This window comes from Sus scrofa, chromosome 12 (genome assembly GCF_000003025.6).
Source record: "Sus scrofa isolate TJ Tabasco breed Duroc chromosome 12, Sscrofa11.1, whole genome shotgun sequence".
Taxonomy (NCBI): domain Eukaryota; kingdom Metazoa; phylum Chordata; class Mammalia; order Artiodactyla; family Suidae; genus Sus; species Sus scrofa.
Genome location: NC_010454.4, coordinates 23,952,663 through 23,972,069, shown reverse-complemented (window position 1 = coordinate 23,972,069; position 19,407 = coordinate 23,952,663). Strand labels below are relative to the sequence as shown.

At 60.1% G+C, this 19,407-nt stretch overlaps 1 protein-coding gene across 3 annotated transcripts; it reads right to left on the bottom strand.

Annotated features, from left to right (window-relative positions):
* Nucleotides 575-19,104, bottom strand: TBKBP1 (TBK1 binding protein 1). 3 transcript variants are annotated; one of them, XM_021067080.1, is made up of 10 exons: nucleotides 18,973-19,104; nucleotides 16,788-17,307; nucleotides 15,830-15,952; nucleotides 15,268-15,372; nucleotides 13,792-13,972; nucleotides 13,019-13,191; nucleotides 12,758-12,819; nucleotides 4,286-4,404; nucleotides 3,349-4,076; nucleotides 575-2,063 (listed from the first exon to the last, which is right to left on the bottom strand). In XM_021067080.1, exons 2-10 carry the CDS (start codon nucleotides 17,010-17,012, stop codon nucleotides 1,935-1,937), a joined length of 1,845 nt encoding a protein of 614 aa, XP_020922739.1. In that variant the 5' UTR covers nucleotides 17,013-17,307; nucleotides 18,973-19,104; the 3' UTR covers nucleotides 575-1,934. The 3 variants fall into 3 exon arrangements, with proteins under 3 accessions (XP_020922739.1, XP_003131577.1, XP_005654002.1); XM_003131529.4 differs by having other exon boundaries at nucleotides 16,788-17,047; XM_005653945.3 differs by lacking the exon at nucleotides 18,973-19,104 and adding an exon at nucleotides 17,415-18,893 and having other exon boundaries at nucleotides 16,788-17,047.

The following is a 19,407-nucleotide window of genomic DNA, read 5'->3' as shown; positions in this document are numbered from 1 at the left end:
GCCTTTTCTGCAAATGGAGGGTAGGGCCCCAGCTGGGGCAGGAGTCATGGGTTCGTGACCTGGCTCTGACCACCCAGGCTGTGGGACTTTTCAAGGCAGCTGCTGGGCCTGGAGCCCAGCCCTCCCCTGCTCTCTGACCCATAAGGACAAGGAACCCAGATGTTCCTTCCTCTTTGAGGCCCCAGCCTGGTTCCTGGCACAAGAAATCATCTAATGAAAAAAGAGCGCTACTGACCAATGAGTCCCCTGGCTACAGAACCTCTACCCGCCAGAGGTTCTGCTGGGGGCAGGGGGGGAGCAGAAATTCACCAGGCCCTGGCCCTGCTCAGGACTGGTCAGGAAGACACCCTCTGTTGCTCTCTACCTGTTCCAAATAAATCCTATGTCACAAGTCACCTGTGGCTACTAGCACGCCCGTGTCTCCAAGAATCACTCTGGGATGTGGGTGCCCCACGCATTCCTTACCTGCCCACCGCCCACCAACCCAGGGTTGTGGTTGCTTGAGACAGTTTCCAAGACCTCCTGCTGCAGGGGTTCCCTCCCCTCCCCCAGCCACACAGGGCACAGACCGGGCGCAGATGGAACAGGTAAGTTTTATTTGGACTTTCAACTTGTTCAGAGAGCTCAGGGGCCCCACCTCCCCTCTCCACCCCCTGCCCCATTTCCCTTCGGTGGTATGATGCCATGTGTCTCTGGAGTCCTCGGCCCCTTCCCCGCCAGACACACCCCCCCACTCCCCTGCACTGAGGGGGAGGGGAGGGGTGTGAGGAGGTGGGGGGCCTGGAAGAGGTGGATCAGAATGGTACATGCACTGACAGTAGCGTCCACCGCCGCCCCCTGCCTGGGCTGAGACCCAGGGAGAGGCTTGCAGTGGAGGGGGTTGGATTCATTGTGGGGGCGGCAGGCTCTTGCCGTAGGAAGCTCCCCACCTCAGCCCTGGGGACCCCCTGGCCTCCTGCTTACCCGTCCTTCTGAGGGTACGACTCTGAGGTAGATTTCACAGAGGGAATGTGGGTCGCTGGGGTGTTGGGAAGGGGGTTAGCTCTTTTGAAGTTGATCTCCACAGCACCCTGAGCCCGGCCACAGGTTCGGGCCCGGGAGGCAGGGCTGATGACACCCACCCAGCTAACAGAGGCTGAGTCACACACAGGCTCCAGGGCACCTGTGGTGTCGGGGCGTGAGTGGGGTCAGGGTGGAGGGGAGCATCTGCCTTAAGGGCCGGGGGCCCTGGGAGGAGGGCACCGGCCGCACAGATAGTGCCCTGGTCTGAGGGTCACGGTGCCTCAGGGCAGCCTCTCCGGGCTTGAGGCTCCCAGTCCTCCAGGTCCCTCCCTCTCCTCTCCCACCCTCCCTATTCCCCAGGGTGGGGAGAGCAGGGAGAACAGGACTGGCCTGCAGGGACGGCAAGAGACAAGATGCCTCCTCCCTCCGACCTGGCCACGGGATGGAGCAACTGGCATCAGTGTGCAGGGCAGGCTCTGAGACCCCACAAGGAGGCGCTCCCTGGACAGAGCACAGCCTGAGAAAGAAGGACGGCTGGGGAGGGGCTGGGGGAGCGCCTGGAGTCCTCTGATACCCTCCCCCTCCCCCAGGCCCAAGCACTAGACACCTTCTTGGATCCAACCGGTGTAGAACAAACAGAAAGGCAGAGGAAGAGGCTGAGTGGGGTATGCCCCTCCCATCCCAGCCCTGACCCCCACCTCCCAGCAGGAGCCAGGGAGCTGGGAGAGCCTCGGCTGACCTCCCGGGAAAAGCCAGGGCTGAGTGGTGCCTGGACCAGGGAAGACGGCACACACGTTGACTCGGTAGCTAGTGGAGGTATCTGGGGGTCGCGAGGGGCAAGGGCCCCCCACGAGATTCATGCAGCATTCAAAGTGAGTGTTTACGGGTGATGGGAGAAGGCGGAAAAACAGCCAGTGGGTGGGGGAGGCACCCTAGATCTTGCTGTTCTCCAGGTGGGAGTCAATGTGTTTGATGAGAGCATCATCCGGGTACCCGACAGGGAAACCCAGCTGGCAGAGGGGGCAGCTGCGGATATCAGAGCCCACTGTCTCCATCAGCAGCTGTGGAGAGAGAAGGGAGTCATTTACGGTCCACAACCCTTCCTCCTTTTCCCAACATCCCAGCCTGCCCTTTCCTGGGACCCAAAGCACAGAGGGCTGTAGCATGCAAAAGGGGTCGGGGACCACTTCCTCCTTGTCCCTGTCCAACTTCTACCAGTTTAGCATCTGGCTCCCCAAACCTAGGCATAGCACCCCCAGGAGGTGTGAGTGTGGAGGTGGGTACGCTCAGCCTCCCAGGGCATCTGTGGTAACGAAGGAAGCCAAGACCCAGACATGCCTTGAGTGATTAAGACACAGCTCGCAGATAACTCAAGGCAATGAATAATCCTAAACAATGTACAACCAAAGATAACTTTCTTTCTTTCTTTTTTCTCCTAAGGCCACAGCCGAGGCATATGGAAGTTCCCAGGCTAGGGATCTAATGGGAGATGCATCTGCGACCTGCACCACAGCTCACGGCAACGCTGGATTCTTAACCCCCCGAGTGAAGCCAGGGATTGAACCCTCATCCTCATGGATAATAGTCGAGTTCGTAACCTGCTGAGCCACAATGGCAACTCCCCAGATAACCTTCTGTCTGGCTTTGGAATATATTTTGGTCCTTCCAGGTGGCAAGGGTTGGCTCTGACATTCAGAAAAATCATTATTTCAGTGAAACAATACAGCCCTGAGATAGGGTTGTCTTCTAGGACAGATAGGAAAAAGCAGAGGCTCTGAGGACCGATGGAGGGAATTGGATGAGCAGGCCTGGTTCTGTGTGGACCCAAGACCCGTGGCGGACAGCGTGGTTTCCATCACCAAGTCATTGATGTTTACCGCTGTGCCAGACCCTGTGCAGAATGCTTTGGGCTCACTCTGCCTCTTTAAAATTTGCTAATGGAATTAGATAATATATCACTGTCCTCATTTTTCAGATGAGAAAACTGACGGTGGGAGACGATAAGTAACTCGTCTGAGTTCCCATAGCTAGCGACTAAGCACTGGTGTCCAGAGTTCGAGCCAGGATTGGCACTCTTAAGGCTGCGCCTTTTAACCCTGGGACTGAACAAGATTTAATGCTGCTGAGAAAGATGGACATCTGGGGAGAGGCTGGGGGAGCGCCTGGAGTCCTCTGATACCCTGACTTACACCAGTCAAGGGCCGCAGGAGAGGTGAAGGGCCAGGGCTGCTTCAGGGACCAGGGCGGAGAGAAAGGAAGGGAGCCACGCCCACCAGGCAGGCGCGAAGCGGAGGGGCGGGGCTCCCCAGGGTCTGCGCACAGGCCAGCGCGCACGTGCGCACTCACGTTGATGGACGGCCAGGACTGCGCGTGCTCGGCGTGGACATAGGCGGTGGCGGCGGGCGACTCGGGGATCGGGAACCCAGCACAGAACGAGGCGCAGCGGATGGCGCCCGCCTCTGGGCTGGGCGGGCTGGCGGGCACGGCCCATTCCTCCTCCTCCGACGGCTGCTTCTCGAAGCGCAGGCGGATGCCCTCAAAGGCGCGCCGCGGGCTGAGGGGCCTGCCGGGGCCGTAGAGCTCGCCGCCGTAGGCCCGCGGCTTGGGCAGCGTGGCCGCCTCGGCCTGCAGCCAGGGCGAGGAGGCGCCCGCGTAGCCCGCGCCCTCCGCCATCTCCGAGTAGCTGCGCCGGCCCTGGAAGCCGGCCTTCACGTGGTGGCTGGGCGGCTTGGCGTAGGCGCGCTCGGCCAGCGTCCTCTCCCCGGGCGGCGGGGGCGGCGGGGGCCGAGGCTGCGGGGCCGGGCAGGCGGGGGGCCCCGGAGAGCGGCGCTGCGGGCTGGGGGACTGGCACGGTGGCGGCACCGGCGAGCGGCGCTGCGGGACGGGCGACGGGCAGGAGGGCGAGGCCGGCGAGCGGCGTTGCTGGGGCGAGGGGCATGGGGGCCCCGGAGAGCGGCGCTGGGGGACGGGGGACTGGCACGGGGGGCATGGGGGTGCCGCTCTGGCCGGCGGGGAGTGCGAGGGGCACTGGGGGGCCGGCGAGTGGCGCTGCGACAGCGGCGAGTGCCTCTGGCCTGGAAGAGAAGCAGGACAGGGTGGGGGACAGTGGTGGGGAGAGAGGACGTCAGAACTGGGGAGCCAGGGCCTTGCTGGCGACCAGTACCCACCCACTGTCCTCTGAAAGCGAGTGAAAAAGGCCGGGTCGCCGGGAAAGAAGTGGAGGGTGGCCCCAGGACGCAGGAAGGACAGTGACCATAGCGACCACCTCCCTGCCCCATCTTACCGCCACTCCGAGCCTGCTCCTGCAGCAGAGTCCTCAAGATCCTCCCCTGCAGGGAACTCAACTCTCGAAGCCGGCCCAGCTCCTCTGTCAGCTCCGTGTAAGCCAGCGCCAAATTCACCCTGAAGGACACCCAGTCACCCGGGTCAAGGCTTGACCCCAGCCTGCCCTGACCCTGAGGTCAGAGGGCAGGGAGTGAGGAAGAGGAGAAGGGAAGTGGGTTTACTGTCACAGCCGTGCAGGAAGAACTGGTTCTGCCCCAGCATCTGGCCCTCCCCTCCCCTCCAGGGCCCTCCTACCCCCGTTGCAGAAATCCTCTTGGGCACTAAGAGCCACCTTAACCGGAACCTCTCCCAGAGAGCCTTACCCGGGGCTCAGGCAGTGTGGTTCCCAGACCCTGGGCTGGGAATGGGGAGCTCAGTGATTTCAAAGGATTCCTGAATCCATGTGTTCACTGTGCACTGTCTGTGGCCTGAACACATCTCCTACAGGTATGTGTGAATGTTTTTCTAATCTGTGCAGAAGCTGCGGTGATGAATAAAACACAGATTCATCAAAAAGCCACACTCAATTTATAGTAGCTTTTGTCAGTGTGAATTTTCTCAAAAGAGCTCATGCTGATAGTGTAAGTGCAATCTGTGCATTGGGGGCAGGAGGCGTATGAGGAGTCCTCACCTTTGAAACATTAGGGACCCCTGCTGCACAGCCTATGAAGAGCCCCATTCCATGAGTGAAAACCTGGCCTCCTGGCTTGGCAGCGGTGCCAGCTGATAAACTTGAACCCAGGTCTGCCCAGTTCCAGGTCCACTTGCTTCCATCTCCAAGCTGCCTCTGAGCTCCTTTCAGCCTCGCAATTCTCAGGATCACCTGGAGAACCCTCTACATAAAGATCGCTGTTGTGCGCTGCACACCTCCAGGGGGCGCCACTCACATGAAGCACTAACAAAAGTTGCCTTCTTCTGGAACTTGACTGGGGTTTCCTCGAAGGTGGGCAATGATAGCACTGTATTCATATTCCTGGCACCTTGTCCAGGGCCTCGTACCCAGTAGCTATTCAGTAAGTGAAAAGTGAATTGAGCCTCTTTATCCATTTTTCTCTCTTCCCTTTTTTTTTCTCTCCACTTCCTGCTCAGGCCTCCTGGGCACCCACCCTTACGGAGCTGGAACAGACTCAGCAAAGACTGCAACCACTTCCTTTTCTCTTCCTTTCTCTTTGGGTCCCTTTGACCCAGAACCACCGAAGGTTATCATTCTCAGCATTGCCCCTCCCCTCTCTCCCAGCCTGGCCTGCACACCTCCAGGGAGCCAGTCCTGACATCACAGGAGGCCTCCGCCGCCATGGCCTTGGGTCACTGCTTTCATCGCTGACCTGGGACTGGACAGAGCCTGGGAGGTAGGGGTCTTGTTTCCTCAGATGTCATCCCAGCCCCAATCCAGAAGGGACACCAGCAGAACGCTGTGGAGGCTGGAGCTGGAGGGAAGTGGCAGGCAGAGGCTCGGCCACCCCAGAGGGATTTCCTCAAAGGGGATGCCCTCTGGCTCTTGGGAGGAAGGAGAGGTGGTGGTGGTGGCAGGGGGAGTTCTCCAGACCCTGAGGCCCGGTCCTCACCACCCCCCCTCCGGGTAATGGACCCAGGGATGGGCGGAGAAGGAGGAGACCGGTGTGATGAGCAGTGTGAGAGCGCGTGTGTCTGACCCTGGAGGAGAGGAGGGGAAGTCGTGAGGTTAGGGCTTCAGAGGGCAGGAAAAGCCGAGGCGCAGAGCGTAGAGGATGACTGAGCTCGCTCGCTCTCTCTCTCTCTCTCTCTCTCCCTCTCTCTTGCTCTGTCTCTCTCCGTCTTGCTAATCCTGGGGCAGAGCTGGGCCAACCCTGAACCCCTCCCACAACAAAACTATTTTTAACCCATTTGGGCCAAAGCCAAGTTATGCCAAACAGGCTGGGATTCTGGGAGACAAGCCCGCTTCTTAGGGAGGGAGAGTGCCCCCTAGCAATCTGATGGTGCCAGGGATGGGCGGGAGCAGAGGGGGAGGGGTCCTGTGGGAGCCCTCCATCCCATCACCCTCGGCCCTTCTGTGTCCTGTGTTCCCCCACCCTCTTCTCCAGCGCGGGTCTGTGGTGAGAAACGGCAGCACCCTCAGCGGACTGGGAGGTCCAGTCTGTGTCCCACACTAAATAAGGCTCCCTCATTCAAACCGAGGGACTCTGCACCTCCCCCATCCCACTGGGGGCTTTGGGAGAGGATCACACTAACATCTCAGCGGTGGGGGCTGGGGGGGGCGCTCTGGGCCGGGCACCAAGGGAACATCCTCTCTGATCAAGCAGCCACAGTCTCTTTCCCCATCTGCCTTCACTGCTCTATCTCAGGTGACAGATACAGGTCGTCGCTTTCACACCCTGCCTCGGAGATCTCACCTGCCACACTCGGTTCCCAGGCCCCTGTCTCTCCCCTGCTGGCCTTCCTCCCCTTGTCAGGAGCTACCCCAGTTTCCACCACCCAGCTCCTGGCACCCTCCTCAGAGCTAAACAGGGCAGCAGAAGATGAAAGGAGGAGGCCTGGACCAGAATGCCCAGCCCCTCTCGAAGTTCTGACCCCATGTCCTGGAGCTCCAGGCCGCCCTTGCAAGGACCTCCGAGACCCCGGGCAAGAGGGGGACCTGACCTCCTGATGCCCCATGGCCCTGTGGGACCTCCCTCCGCATCTCAAGATGCACAGGCTGGGGCTGCTAAGTACGCTAACGACCCGAATGACTCACGTTAGAAAACACTGCCAATTCGGTGGAAAAAAAAAATCTCAACTTCACAACCAAGAGTCGTACACATGCACCTGAATACACATTCCGTTTCCTGGCTTCCTGGCCTACACCTGAAGCCTATTTTCCACCATCGCAGCTGTTTGGGAAGGACAGGTCAGGTGAATGGCAGGAGATGGCCACGCTTGGGTGCTTCTTCATTGCTTCAATTATGGGGGAAAGGTCTGTCTGACTCTCTCAGAACTTGGGAAGGACCCGGGCATAAAAGAATCATAAATCGTCTGTATGAGATGAGCCCTTATCTGGGGCCAGCATTGTGCTAAGGACTTAATCTCTGCAACACCCACACGGTGCTGCCACTCATATTATCTCCATTTTACAGAAGAGAAAACTGAGGCTTACAGAAGTTAAGTCCCTCGACCAAGGTCACAAAGCCTAGAAATAGTGGAGTTGCTGGAATGGGAGCTCTGATCTTCCAGACTCCAAAGCCAGGGCTACTGACCACTAGGCTATAAACTCCCTTCCTGAAGGCTCAGGCGAGGGGGAAATGGAGCGATGGGAAGGCAGCAGAAGGGAAAGAGGAGGAGGAGGGGGAGAAAGAGGCTGAGGCCCTCCAGCATGGTCTGGGAGCCCTGAACACCCCCAGCCCTGCCCTGGGAGAGGAGAGGAGGCGCCAGCCGCAGGTGGGGGGTGGAAGGGCAGAGCTATATTAAAAGGCCAGCTCAAGGTCACAGAGCAGTGGTGGCACAGAGCAGGGATTCAGACAGGCTCTTGGCACCTCAGCTTGCTGAGCTGGCACCTTCGGAGGAGCCAGGGTGCAAATGGCAGCGCTGGCAGGAAGAAGCGTGTCCTCCGCTGCAAACCTTTCCATCCTTTGTTGACTTATCCTTTCACTCATTCTTTCCATGAATAATTTGGGGATCTCAAAAATTCCTCTGGAGACAATCACCTTCACTGTTACTGATAAAGCAACTGAAATGAGCAAGAGTAGGGACCTCAGCATAAAAGGCCTCTTTCTGCCCCAAACCGGCCGGCAGACACATGGGCTCCCGAGGGCAGCGTCTTCCCCAGGGAAGTTCACTGAGTGCCCTGTGCTGCACTGGAGCCTCTGTGAGGATTCGAATGCCAATGTGGATGCAGCAGGGTCGAAATTCAGGCCAGCCTTGGGTCAAGGGATTAGAAGTAGGGACAGGCTTGAGGTCAGGATTAAGGCTGGGGTCAGGCTCAGATGCGTTCATTTTCAGCCAGGACTGTGGATGAAGCTGGGGTCAGGATGAGGGAGAGGGGAACGAACGGGCAGGGACAGGACCAGTAGTAGGGTGAGGGCTGGGGTCAGGACGCAAGCTGGTCACATGGTGTGAATCCCCGGCTGACAGAACCAGGAGGGAAGCAGAAATCCAGCATTCCCATCCTTGCCCCTCACTGCCCCGGCGGCCCCCAGCCACCTCAGCCCGGTGGGGGAATTTAGGGACCAAACTTTCCACCACCCACAGGCACACCCAGCATCAATCTTCCCGCCCGGCCCGACCCTCAGGGAGGGGACCACAGGCACCGGGCCGTGGACTTGAGGTTGCGGGCCGAGGGGGAGGAAGTCGCTTGCAACAACCCAGCGCTCCACCACTTCCTTTCAGGCGCCTTGAGCCCCTTCACTCTCCTCGACCAGCTAAGACTTGCGGTCCGCAGAGCCCAGCTCTTCATGGCAGCCCCTGCCATGCTTCCAGCTCAGCCAGATGATCTCTGTGTCTAGAGAGCCTCCCTAAATGCAGCCAAACTGAGACGCTCGCGGCGGGGCTGGGGACCAGAGCCCCCATTTAGGTGCGGGGCGGTGGGGGGGGGGCACACATGCCAATTTGCCCAGAGCTGTCCTGGTTCACAGCGGTCGCCGGGGTAGAATTATTAATAGGGTCCCCTTTCACTTTCAAAAGTGATCAACTTTGGTCCACAAATCACTTGGGTGCCCCTCAATTTAAGGGCCTCTGACCTGGAGAAGAACTCGAACCAGAAAAACACCGCAGAGGTACTATCACCCCATCTGCTCTTAACTTCTCTGATTACTTAACTTCTTTGTACCTCAGTCTGCTCAGCTGTGAAAAGGGATAACGCTGTCACACACACACTGTGTGTGCGTGTGTGCATGTGCGTGTGTGTGTGTGTGTGTGTGTGTGTGTGAGAGAGAGAGAGAGAGAGTCAATGAGATTTTGTAGGTAAAGTGCCAAGCACGGCGGGCGGCGGGCGTCTGGTGAGAACGAGGACTCGGGGGAGTGCCTCGGAGAGATGGGTGGAGAAAGGGGGAAACCAGTGTTGATCCTTTTTTGGAGAAACCAGCTCAATGACTTTGCTTTGAATGAGGGGAGGATGTGGAGTTCCCCATCTAGGGAGAGAGCGTGGGTAAGAGCCTGCCTCCGGGGCAGGGAAAGGGTCGGAGACGGTTCAAAGCCCACCATCCCTCAGACCACAACTGGGTGGGCGTGGTGGGCTCCGACTGCCGAGGCCCCCCGCCCCCACCCCCACCCCCGGGAGCCCTGAGGCTGCGAGTGCTGCTCAGAGGTTAACTCCCGGGGGCCAGGCGCCTGGGCTGAAGGAGATTTGAGAGAAAGGAAGTAGGGAGGGTGAGAAGCGTGAAGGTGGAGGCCCTGGGCCCGCTGGTTCTGGGGCATGAGACTAAGCTCAGGGTACGCGGGGGTCTCCGACTTCCGTCCTGACCCACCCCACACTGCCCTTGACCTCTGTGCAGAGTTTCCATCCTCTCTCTCCGAGTTCACACTTCTCCCCTACCACTAACCGCAGCCCACGCAGAGGCTTGTGGGCGGAGAGAGGGCTTGGGGGGGGGAGGTGGGCGGAAAAGCGCCCAGGCTGCAACGCTGAGCCCCCCACGTTGGGAAAAAAGGCCTAGAGTTTCCCCCCCATCACTCATCCTGAGCCCCCATCTTCTCACGGGGTGCTCCCCTCATGGACGAGTCCCCTCCCTCACCGGCCTTCGTTCCCCTCCCTGAGCCCCATCGAGAAGCCCCCTCTCCGATATTTCCCTCCCTCCCTCAGGGCCAGCCCCTGCCTCAGGAAGGCCTCACTCAGGACCCGAGACTGAGTGGAGCCCAGAGGGGAGGGGGTCAGGGGTTCTGCACCTCTCCCTGGGCAGGGACCCCCTGGGGTCCCCAGCTCCCCGGACATCCTTAGGAGCGGGTGGTCTCCACTCCCGCCTCCTCCTTCCTTATTGCCTTTGGCTCCCGAGTCACCCTCGGTGGCTCTCTCTCTGGGGCAACTGGTCCCCCTGGGCACCAACCACTAGATGCTGGGCTAACCGAATGGCAGGGAGCTCTGGTCCAGAGGTCAGACCTGGAGCGTGGCAGTGGGGTCTGGTCTGGGCACCCATTTTCAGACAAACCTTGATGACCGGGGCTTGTGGGCCAGGGGCTGGGATAGAGGGGACTGGAGACTTGGGGCCTGGGGCTCCCTCCCAGGCCTGCCCATCAGCACCGGGAGGACTCACGGAGGGGGATGAATAGAGGCAGCAGCAGTGCCAGGGAGGGTATTTCAGCGGCCGGGACTCCCATGGTGAAACTGGCCGCCCTGAAGGCAGCCACGCTGACATGAGTGAGCACCTTTCGGAGGTGCCCCGAGCTCCCACGGGGCAGCCGGCTGCCCTCAGGAGCCTCTGCGGCCCCCTCTTCAGCCTTCACACCTCCATCTGGATAACCCAGGCCCTGCATCCCTCTCCTAGGAAGGCGCCCATGTAAAATTCCCACAAGCCCAGAGTGTCAGGAAGAAGCAGAAGGAAGAGGAGGGGCTGGTGGGGGAAAGGAGCTGAGAGCAGGTGACTGAGGCCACCTCAGGTGGGAGGACAGGGGAGGGAGCACTCGGGAAGCGGCTTATTACTAAAAGGAGCTGAGTTTATAAGAAAATAAAACTACCGGGGGAGTGAGGACTTCCTCTGAGAATTAACTCTTGCCAAGCTGGGGCTGTCCAGAGATGCTTGGCCTGAAAGGAAGCGTGAGGCTGGGCAGGCAGGGCCTGGCTGGCTCCAGGGGCAGCCATCCAGGAGGCAGAGCCCAAACCGTAGAGACCAAGGGAGGAGCTGGAGGTCACCTCAGGTAGGACCAGCCCCGGAGCAGAGCCCAGCTCCCTCTGGCCAAAGGAACAGGGTGGGGCAGGTGCCGTGGGGGTGAGAAGGGAAAGGGGCTGCTCTGGCCAGAATTAGTGGCATGGATGATGTGACCTCCAAAAGCACCTGGTAGAAGGGGTTCTCTCCTACTCAGAGCCTTGGCCCCTTGGGACCCACATCACCTTCCCCACATATCTCTCAGCAACGATGGACCACTGAGCCCGGGCGGGAGACCTGGGGCCAGAGAGGTGAAGCTGGCACAGCTAAGCCGCTCAGCATCCCAGGAAGGGTCCCTGGGATTCGAAGCCTGGATGTGCAGACTCCAGCCAAAATAATCCCTCTCTCTGGGTTCAACCAATCGGGGGGCTTTACTGCTGGGCTTCTAAGAGGGAGTTGGACTCAATGAGCCGTAAAGGACCCTACGGTGTGACTTTATTTTTAGGGGCAAGCTGAGATTCTAGAATGTGTGTGTGTGTGTGTGTGTGTGTTTCCCAGGTCTGGGCACAGAGGCTTTCATGGGCTCTGAGCCCCAGCCACAAGCTAGGGTGGACCCTCTTTGCAGAGGCCCTTAATAGCTGAGGGGTACCACCCAACAGTCCCACAAACTGGGTTCTCACCCCCCGAGCTATCACAGCTCCACCCAGGCGCTCGCCCCAGGGTGCAGAGGGAGGCGAGGGGTACCCCCAACTGGCCAGAAGCTGGGAGGAAGGTGAGGAAGAAGCCTGCAGGGAGGAGGACCGGGGGTCCTGGAGCCGGGTGTGCACTGTAGTGGGGCATCACCTCCCGCCCTCTCTGGGCCTCAGTCTTTCCCTCCAGTGAAAGCAGGGAGGCTGTGCCACGTGCCTCGTCTCAGGGGAGAAGGCTTAGGCGGAAGGAGGTTTGTGCTCTATTTCTCAGAAAGTGGGAGAGGATGAGTTTGGGTGCGGATGTGAAAGGTACCAGGCTCACCGCTGCCAGGCTGTGCTCACCACTCTCCCCGGCTGCCCAGCACTGCCCCAGAGCCCCGCTACCAGGCTCCCTGCTGACACAGCGCCCTCCCCACCTCCTGCTGCCCCTCTTTAATGGCAGGATTCCCAAGGGACCCCCAGCGGAGTAGGTTCTAATTCCCTGAGCGCTGCTGTACGATCTCAAGGAAGCCAGTCCTTGCCTAAGCCTCAGCTCTCTCTCTCCTCTGCTCAGCTCTCCAGGACACGAGGAACCACGAAGCTTGAGAGAGACCATCGCCTCCCTCCTCGCTGGGGAGGGGAAGGTTAACCCAACTGCTGGGCCTTGTTACTGGGATAGAAAAATGGGCCCCAAAGAGGCCTTACTGGAGGCACAGAACAGGTCAGCAAAGCGCTGAGGAAGTCTCTCTCGAGCCCCCACACCTCGAGAAGACACAGGCCTAGGGGCCAGAGGAGAGCAAAGCGAACCTCCCCCGCAAAGGACCTGAGCACCCCCAGAACGTCGCCTCCTTCTTGTGAAGGACACGGGGCCACACGAGCAACCCAAACCCCACAGCCCTGAGCGCTTGGAAGAGAGGTCCCCAAAGAACGTGGAGAGAGAGGAGCAAACCAGAGGGAACCTGGGAGGTTTCACCCCCTGGGGTGTAGAGTTAAGAGGAAGAGGAGTACAGAGTGACTTACTGGTCATCCCCAACTCTCTTCACCCAGGCCATGTCCCGCTCCGACTGGTTGGAGGCCAGATCCTAAGGGAGAGATTGAGCCATCAGACACCAATCTTGCCCAGACTCCCTGTTTTTTTCCCATTCCCAGAGCTGCTCTGTACTCAGGGAGGAAGTCCCATATTGCTAAACGTTGTTTCCAGCGGCCCCTAGACCTCCACAGAGCTCTGCAGGTACCAGAGCAGGGGCCCGGGGTCAGCACCCTCCGCCCCCCATCATTTACCTGGGCCCGAGTCTCCTGCAGCTGCTTCAGTTCGCCCTGTAGCCGCTCACACTCAGCCTGGAGCTGCTCCTCTCGGAGCTGAGCCCCCCGGGCCTCTCCCTGGGCAGCCTCCAGAGCCTCTTCTAGCCGCCGCCGCTCCAGCTCACTCATGCTCGGCGTGGGGCCTGGCCAGCCTGGTGGCAGAGGAAAGGACAATGGATGTCAGGCTGGATCCAGATGCTGGGCACCCTCCACCGACTCCCAGATCAACACAAACGGAAGCCGTTGAAAACTGCACTGTGAGGGATCCCAGAGAGAGAGCCAGAGGGCAGATATCCCAGGATGAGAGATACCTCTCTCGAGGGCAGAGGGAAACGGGGGGGCTGAGCTGCTTTTTCTAATATTCCCAGAGGCCAGGGGAGAAGTAAGATGGGCTCTGGCAAGGCTACCCTGGCCAGACTCAAGGCTCTAAGCACCCTTCTAACCGTAGCCAAAGACAAGCAGGGGACTCTGGGCGAGGACGCCCTCTGCTGGCACATATAGGAATTACATGGGGGAGCCTGGGAATGAAGGAGTTAAGGGGGGAGGGATGTCAGTGGGAGAAACTGGGGTGATAGTAGATGAGGTGAGTGGACAGTTGGTAAGGCGGGATGGGGTGATTATGTGAGAAATTTGAGACATTATAACGAGGTGTTGATCATCAATCAGAGATGCTGGAGGTGTCCAATGGTGTTGAAATGGGGGGTTGCCTTGGGGACTTTGGAGTATAGAAATCAGGGGTGGCGAGAGCTCACCGTGATTCAAGCCGGATCCCCCTCTCAGTGCCAAGTAGTGCAGGTCCAGATCAGCACAGGGCGGGGCAGGGGCAGGCGGGGGGCTCAGGCTGGGGAAGGCTGTGTCCCGGACGCCTTGCTGCTGCCGCAGCTGCTGCTCCAATCCACAGATCTGCCGCAGGTGGGTCTCCACCAGAGCCCGCTATGTGGGGAGACAAAGGGGTGAGGGTCTGCACCAGGCTGTGTGCCCCCCCAACCTAGGGCTTCCCCATGTCAGAGTATCCATCACCCCTCTAAATGGAGCAGAGGCCCAGGTCACACATGCCAACTCCCCTCTCCAAGTGGCCGTGAGTGCGAGGTCTCCTGGCCCAGCAACTGCAATGCAGATGTTTCTGGCTACTGCCCCTTGCAAGGTCAGAGTTAATGCCTCTTCTCTGCCACTAACACGCAGAGACACTAACAAGAACACTCAGCCCCCTGTGCAGGCACAGCCACCCCTTCAGGAGCACATAACTTCTATCTGCGTACATGGCTGCTCCACCCTGGGATTCATCTGCCTCAGCTCTACCATGAGGACGACCACACCTACCTCTCAGGTGGGGTCATTACGAGGATTAAATTCAGAAAATGTATCTCAAGACCCACAGTCATGCCTGGCACACATTCAGTGCCGTGGAAGTGTTTGTTAAAACACAGCATTTACAAATGGCCCACAACAGCTCAGCAAGGCTGGGGTTTTTTTTTTTTTTTTTCTCTTCTGTCTTTTTGTCTTTTCTAGGGCCATACCCACGGCATATGGAGGTTCCCAGGCTAGGGGTCCAATCGGAGCTGTAGCCAGAGCCACAGCAACGTGGGATCCGAGCCATGTCTGCGACCTACACCACAGCTCACGGCAACGCCGGATCCCCAACCCACTGGGCGAGGCCAGGGATCGAACTCGCAACCTCATGGTTCCTAGTCAGGTTCGTGAACTACTGAGCCACAACGGGAACTCCAAGGTTGTTATTATTTGCCCCACTTTTCAGAGGCAGGACAGAAGCTAAGTGACTTGCCCCAGCAATCATGGCTAGGAGTCAGCAAGGGACGCTGTCTCTTGATTCTGACACCTGCCCACCTGCTCACATGCACGGCCATACCCTGACACAGGATCACATCCAGGCCCAGGTCCATCCCAGCAGCCACAAACACTTCTGGTCACCTCTGCCCTTACCTACACAGCTTTCCCGCACAGTGCCATAGGTACAGGGTCAACTCAGAGTGAGACCCAAATGAACACACAGAAATACAATGTTCTACAGGGCCACTTACCCAGTCACCTCCTGTCACTACATGGCCAGGAGGTACACAGAGTCATTCACAACCTGTATGACACACCCAACCCCACTGACAAGGCCAAACGGGCACTCATACACAAGGACACAGCCAGGCGCATACCACAAGCACACAATCACACAACCAGGGCCACCCCCTCAAGTGCCCTGGTTTTCTGGACCTCACCATCTCCCCCAGCTCCGTCTCCAGGTCACTCTTCTCCACGCAGAGCTTCTCGTAAGCCTGGATCATCTCCCCGAGCTGTTCTTCCTGCTCCTTATTCTTCTGCAACTGGATGGGGCCCACAGGGGATGGGGTGCAGCCACAGTCAGGCTCGTCTTTTTTTTCTTTTTAGGACCGCACCCATAGCATGTGGAAGTTCCCAGGCTAAGGGGCCAATCGGAGCTACAGCTGCCAGCCTATGCCACAGCCACAGCATCTCATGGCAACGCCGGATCCCTAATTCACTGAGAGAGGCCAGAGATTGAACCCACATCCTCTTGGATACTTGTCCTGTTTGTTTCCGCTGCGCCACAACAGGAACTCCCAGGCCCATCTTGACTTGGGGGTAGAGCAGCACCCTGTGCCTCCCACCTCTATTCCCAGCACCCAGTGGAGGGGCAGGAGGAGCCGCAGCTGGTTCTAGGGAGGACCATGGCCATCTCTGATCAAGGCGACAGAAGGCCAGAGGATGTGGGGTGGAGGGTAGTGGAAAGTGATTGGAGCAAAGAGCTCAAGGAGGGCTCACCTCGCGCTGGAATTGGTTGAGCCGTTGCTGCAGGCTGACTTTCTCCACCTCCAGCAGGGAGCCATCCTTGATTTCATACAGAGAGAAGCCGTGCTCCTCGCCAAAGTCATTGATCAGCGGGTACTGTGGGTAAGGCAGGCCCCCAGGAGGGCTTCAGCCTCACTGCACTCCCATCCCATGACCGGCCTCAGCATCCTCGCCTCTCCCCCCCCAACTCCAGTGGGATCTGTACATCCCAATTCCCACTGCCTTTTAGGCGCTGCCCACCAACCAGGTTTTTTTGTTTTTGTTTTTTGTTTTTTTCTTTTTAGGGCAGCACCTGCAGCATATGGAAGTTCCCAGGCTAAGGGTCAAATCCCAGCCATAGCTGCCGCCCTCTGCCACTGCCACAGCCACACCAGATCCGGGCTACGTCTGCGAGCTATACCACAGCTCACAGCGACACAGGATCCTTAACCCCCTGAGCGAGGCCAGCAATCAAACCCATGTCCTCATGGATACTAGTCAGATTCATCACCACTGAGGCGTGATGGGAACTCCCAGATCTTTTTTATTTTTCCTTTTTAAGGTTTTTAAAAAATTTATTGTTTTTTTAATGGCCTCACCCGAAGCATAAGAAAGTTCCTGGGCCGGGAATCGATCCCGAGCCAGAGCAGCAACCTGAGTTGCTGCAGTGACAATGCCGGATCCTTAACCCACTGCACCACAAGGGAACTCCCAACCAGACCTTTTTTAGACCCAAGATCCAAAGCAGATCCTTCCCAATCCCTTCCTGATTGGTGCTGGGCTCTCCAGAGCGGCTACATCCCTCATGAGGGACCCTCAAGTTCCCAAGGGTCCGTACCCTGGCCTCTCTTTTGGATCCTGGGAATCTCTGCTGGATCCCCAGTTCCCACCGCCCAACAGTGCCCTCCCCTATCACACACACAGCCAGACCCCGTCATCTCCAAGTTCTGACCTTGATCTCGTAGACTTTGAGGCGGCGGCGGAGAGTGGCATTCTCCCTCTCCAGGCCCCCCAGCCGCTCCTTGATGTCTCCGTAGGCTGTGATCAGGGCAAAGTGGGAGGCGGAGCACATGTCCCCCCCCAGCGAGGGGTCTCCAGGGGCATCCAGCCACACCTCACTGGGCCCCAGGGCCTCCTGGGTCAGGATGCTGATGTCATCCTCAAACATGGACTCCATGGCAAGGGTCTGGGCAGCAGCCCACCCTGGGCCTCCTGGGAGAGCAGGAGCAACGGTGGAGAGGGTGGCCCAGAGGTTGTCCCTGACAGCCCTTGTCCTGGCCCGAGGAGCCCTGTGGCCAGCTGAGATGCAGCCTGCTCCTGCCCCTGGGTCTCAAAGCCCCCTCCCAGGCTGCTAAGCCTCATCTTCTCTGTCGCCTTTAGGGGAAGAGGCTGGGACCAGGAGTGGGTGAGTGACAAGCAGAGACAAACAAGGCCAGGAGCAGGGAAGGGCTCCTTCCGGAACCGCGGGAGACCTGTGGACGGGAGAGGGTTGCCTTCCCAGCACAGGGGGCCCAGCTGGGGCCCGCTTAGACTCACTCCTCAGCCCCTTCTCCACCCCAGGCCGCACTTCCCCAAATACCTCTCTGCCAAGCTCCTCATGTCAGGCCTCTGGCAACCCTGGCTCCTCCCTAAGGAAGGCCCAGCGCTTCTGGGAGGGTCAGTCCCACCAGCACATCCTCTGCTGGGCCCCCGCCCAAGTTCCCAGCTTCCTCCGGTAGGATCCCAGAGTTCAGGAAAAGGAAGTGCCTCCCCCACTCGCATGAAGCAGGGTGGTGGTGTATGTGGCAACCCTCCAGGCCCTCCTCACCCTTGACTTGGGACCCACAGGAAGGCCTCGGCTTGAGTGTCGTGTCCGAGGGGTGTCTGAGGGAACCCAGTGGGGAAGGGGGTTCTGGGAGAGGGCCTGGCACAGGTGAAGAGGAATGACAAAAAATTCCTAAGCCTGGCCTGTGTGCCTGCACAGAGGGAAATGGGGAGCCCTGGGAGGGGGCAGGAATGACTCAGGGCTCCCGAAAGAGTAGGCGAGGGGGTGCGTGTGTACTTCTTCTGGCCCTGTTTATGAATGTGTGTCTGTGGTTGGCATGTGTGGGGGGAGTGTGTGCGTCTGTGAATGAGTGTAGGTGTGTCACAGTCAATGAGTGCCTTAGCGGGGCTTCGGGTGGGGGTCGGATGGAGTGGGGAAGTGGCCAGGAGGCCGTGAGTGTTTGTGTGTGCGAGTGTGTGCACGCGTGCGTGAGCGTGTGTGAAGGGTGGGCACGTTCGGGGCCGTGTGTCACGTGAGGCACTATGGGAATGTCCGAGGTGTGTGCGCGCGCGCCGGAGCGTGTGTGCGAGTTAGGAGAGGGGGCTCCCGAGGTGTGAGTTGAGGCCGTGGGGTCTGCGACCCCCAAAGCCTGGCAGCAGGAGCCTGGGATGGGGAGGGTTCAGGCCCAGGCTCCAACACCGCCCCTCATGAAGTGCCAGGGGAACGCCTGTGACCGGGTCTGAGCGAGGAGTGTGTGCGCGTGTTTGTGGGGCTGGCCCCACCTTTAACCCTCTCCTCCCCAGGCCCATCCTCTCTCCCCCAACTCCGCTCGCCAGCGCTCACCACACCCCCGGACCCCCGCGGCCCGCCACCTTGGGCCCAATCCCACTAGCAGGGGTTCTGCCCCCAGGGCTGCCCCGACCCGCGTTTGCTTCCTCCGCATTCTCGCCTCTGCCCAGCGGCCCCGCGCCAGAGCGACGGCAGGCGGGTGGGGAGGGGGGTGCCTCCTCGGGGCCCCCGGACCCCTTCTGCGGCCCCTTTAAGAGCCGCCCTTTAAACCCCTTTAGCTCGGCGGACAGAAATTGTCGCCCCTCCCCTCTCGGGGGCCGAGACCAGGCAGCCCCCTCCCCCACCGCTGCCGGCCTCGCCCCGGGCCCCCCGGTCCGCTGTCCCCGCGCCGGGGAAGGGGCTCCAGAGGCGGCGCGGCCTGAGGAGCGGCGGAGAGGGGGGAAAGGGGGATTGCGGGCGGCCGACGCCGGACCCTTCCCCTCCCTGCCACCCTGAGCCAACTGCAGGCCAACCTCCCGCCCCCTCCTCCTGCCCACCCCGCGACCCCCGGGGCCGGCCCTGGGCACCGCTCCCCTCCCCCCCGCCCTGCCCTGCCGGGACTTACAGCTGCTGCTGGTTCCTGCTGGTAATCGCAGCTTACCCCCTCCGCCTGCTCCCTCCCCAGACGGGCACCGGTGCCCCCACCCCCCTGGCACCGCGCTCTGCTCTCGCCCTGTCGCCGCCGCCGGGTCTCTCCCCACCCCCCACCCCTCCCCCCAACCCCCCTCCCTCGCTCCCGCCCCGCTCCTCCTCCGCCGCCGCCGCCGCCGCCGCCGCCGCCTCCTCCTCCTCCCCGGCTGCTCCGGGTTTCTCCGGCTGGGAAGGCGCCCCCGACCCCGCCGCGGCCACCACCACGTGGCAAGGGGCGGCCGGCCCCCGCGGTGCGGTTTGGCCTGGCAGCGCGCCCGGCGCCCACCGGCTCCCTGCCGAGCGGCCCGCGCTCCGCGCCCCCTCCCCGACGCCTCCCATCGCAGTGTGGCGTGGCGGAGTGTGTGGGGGT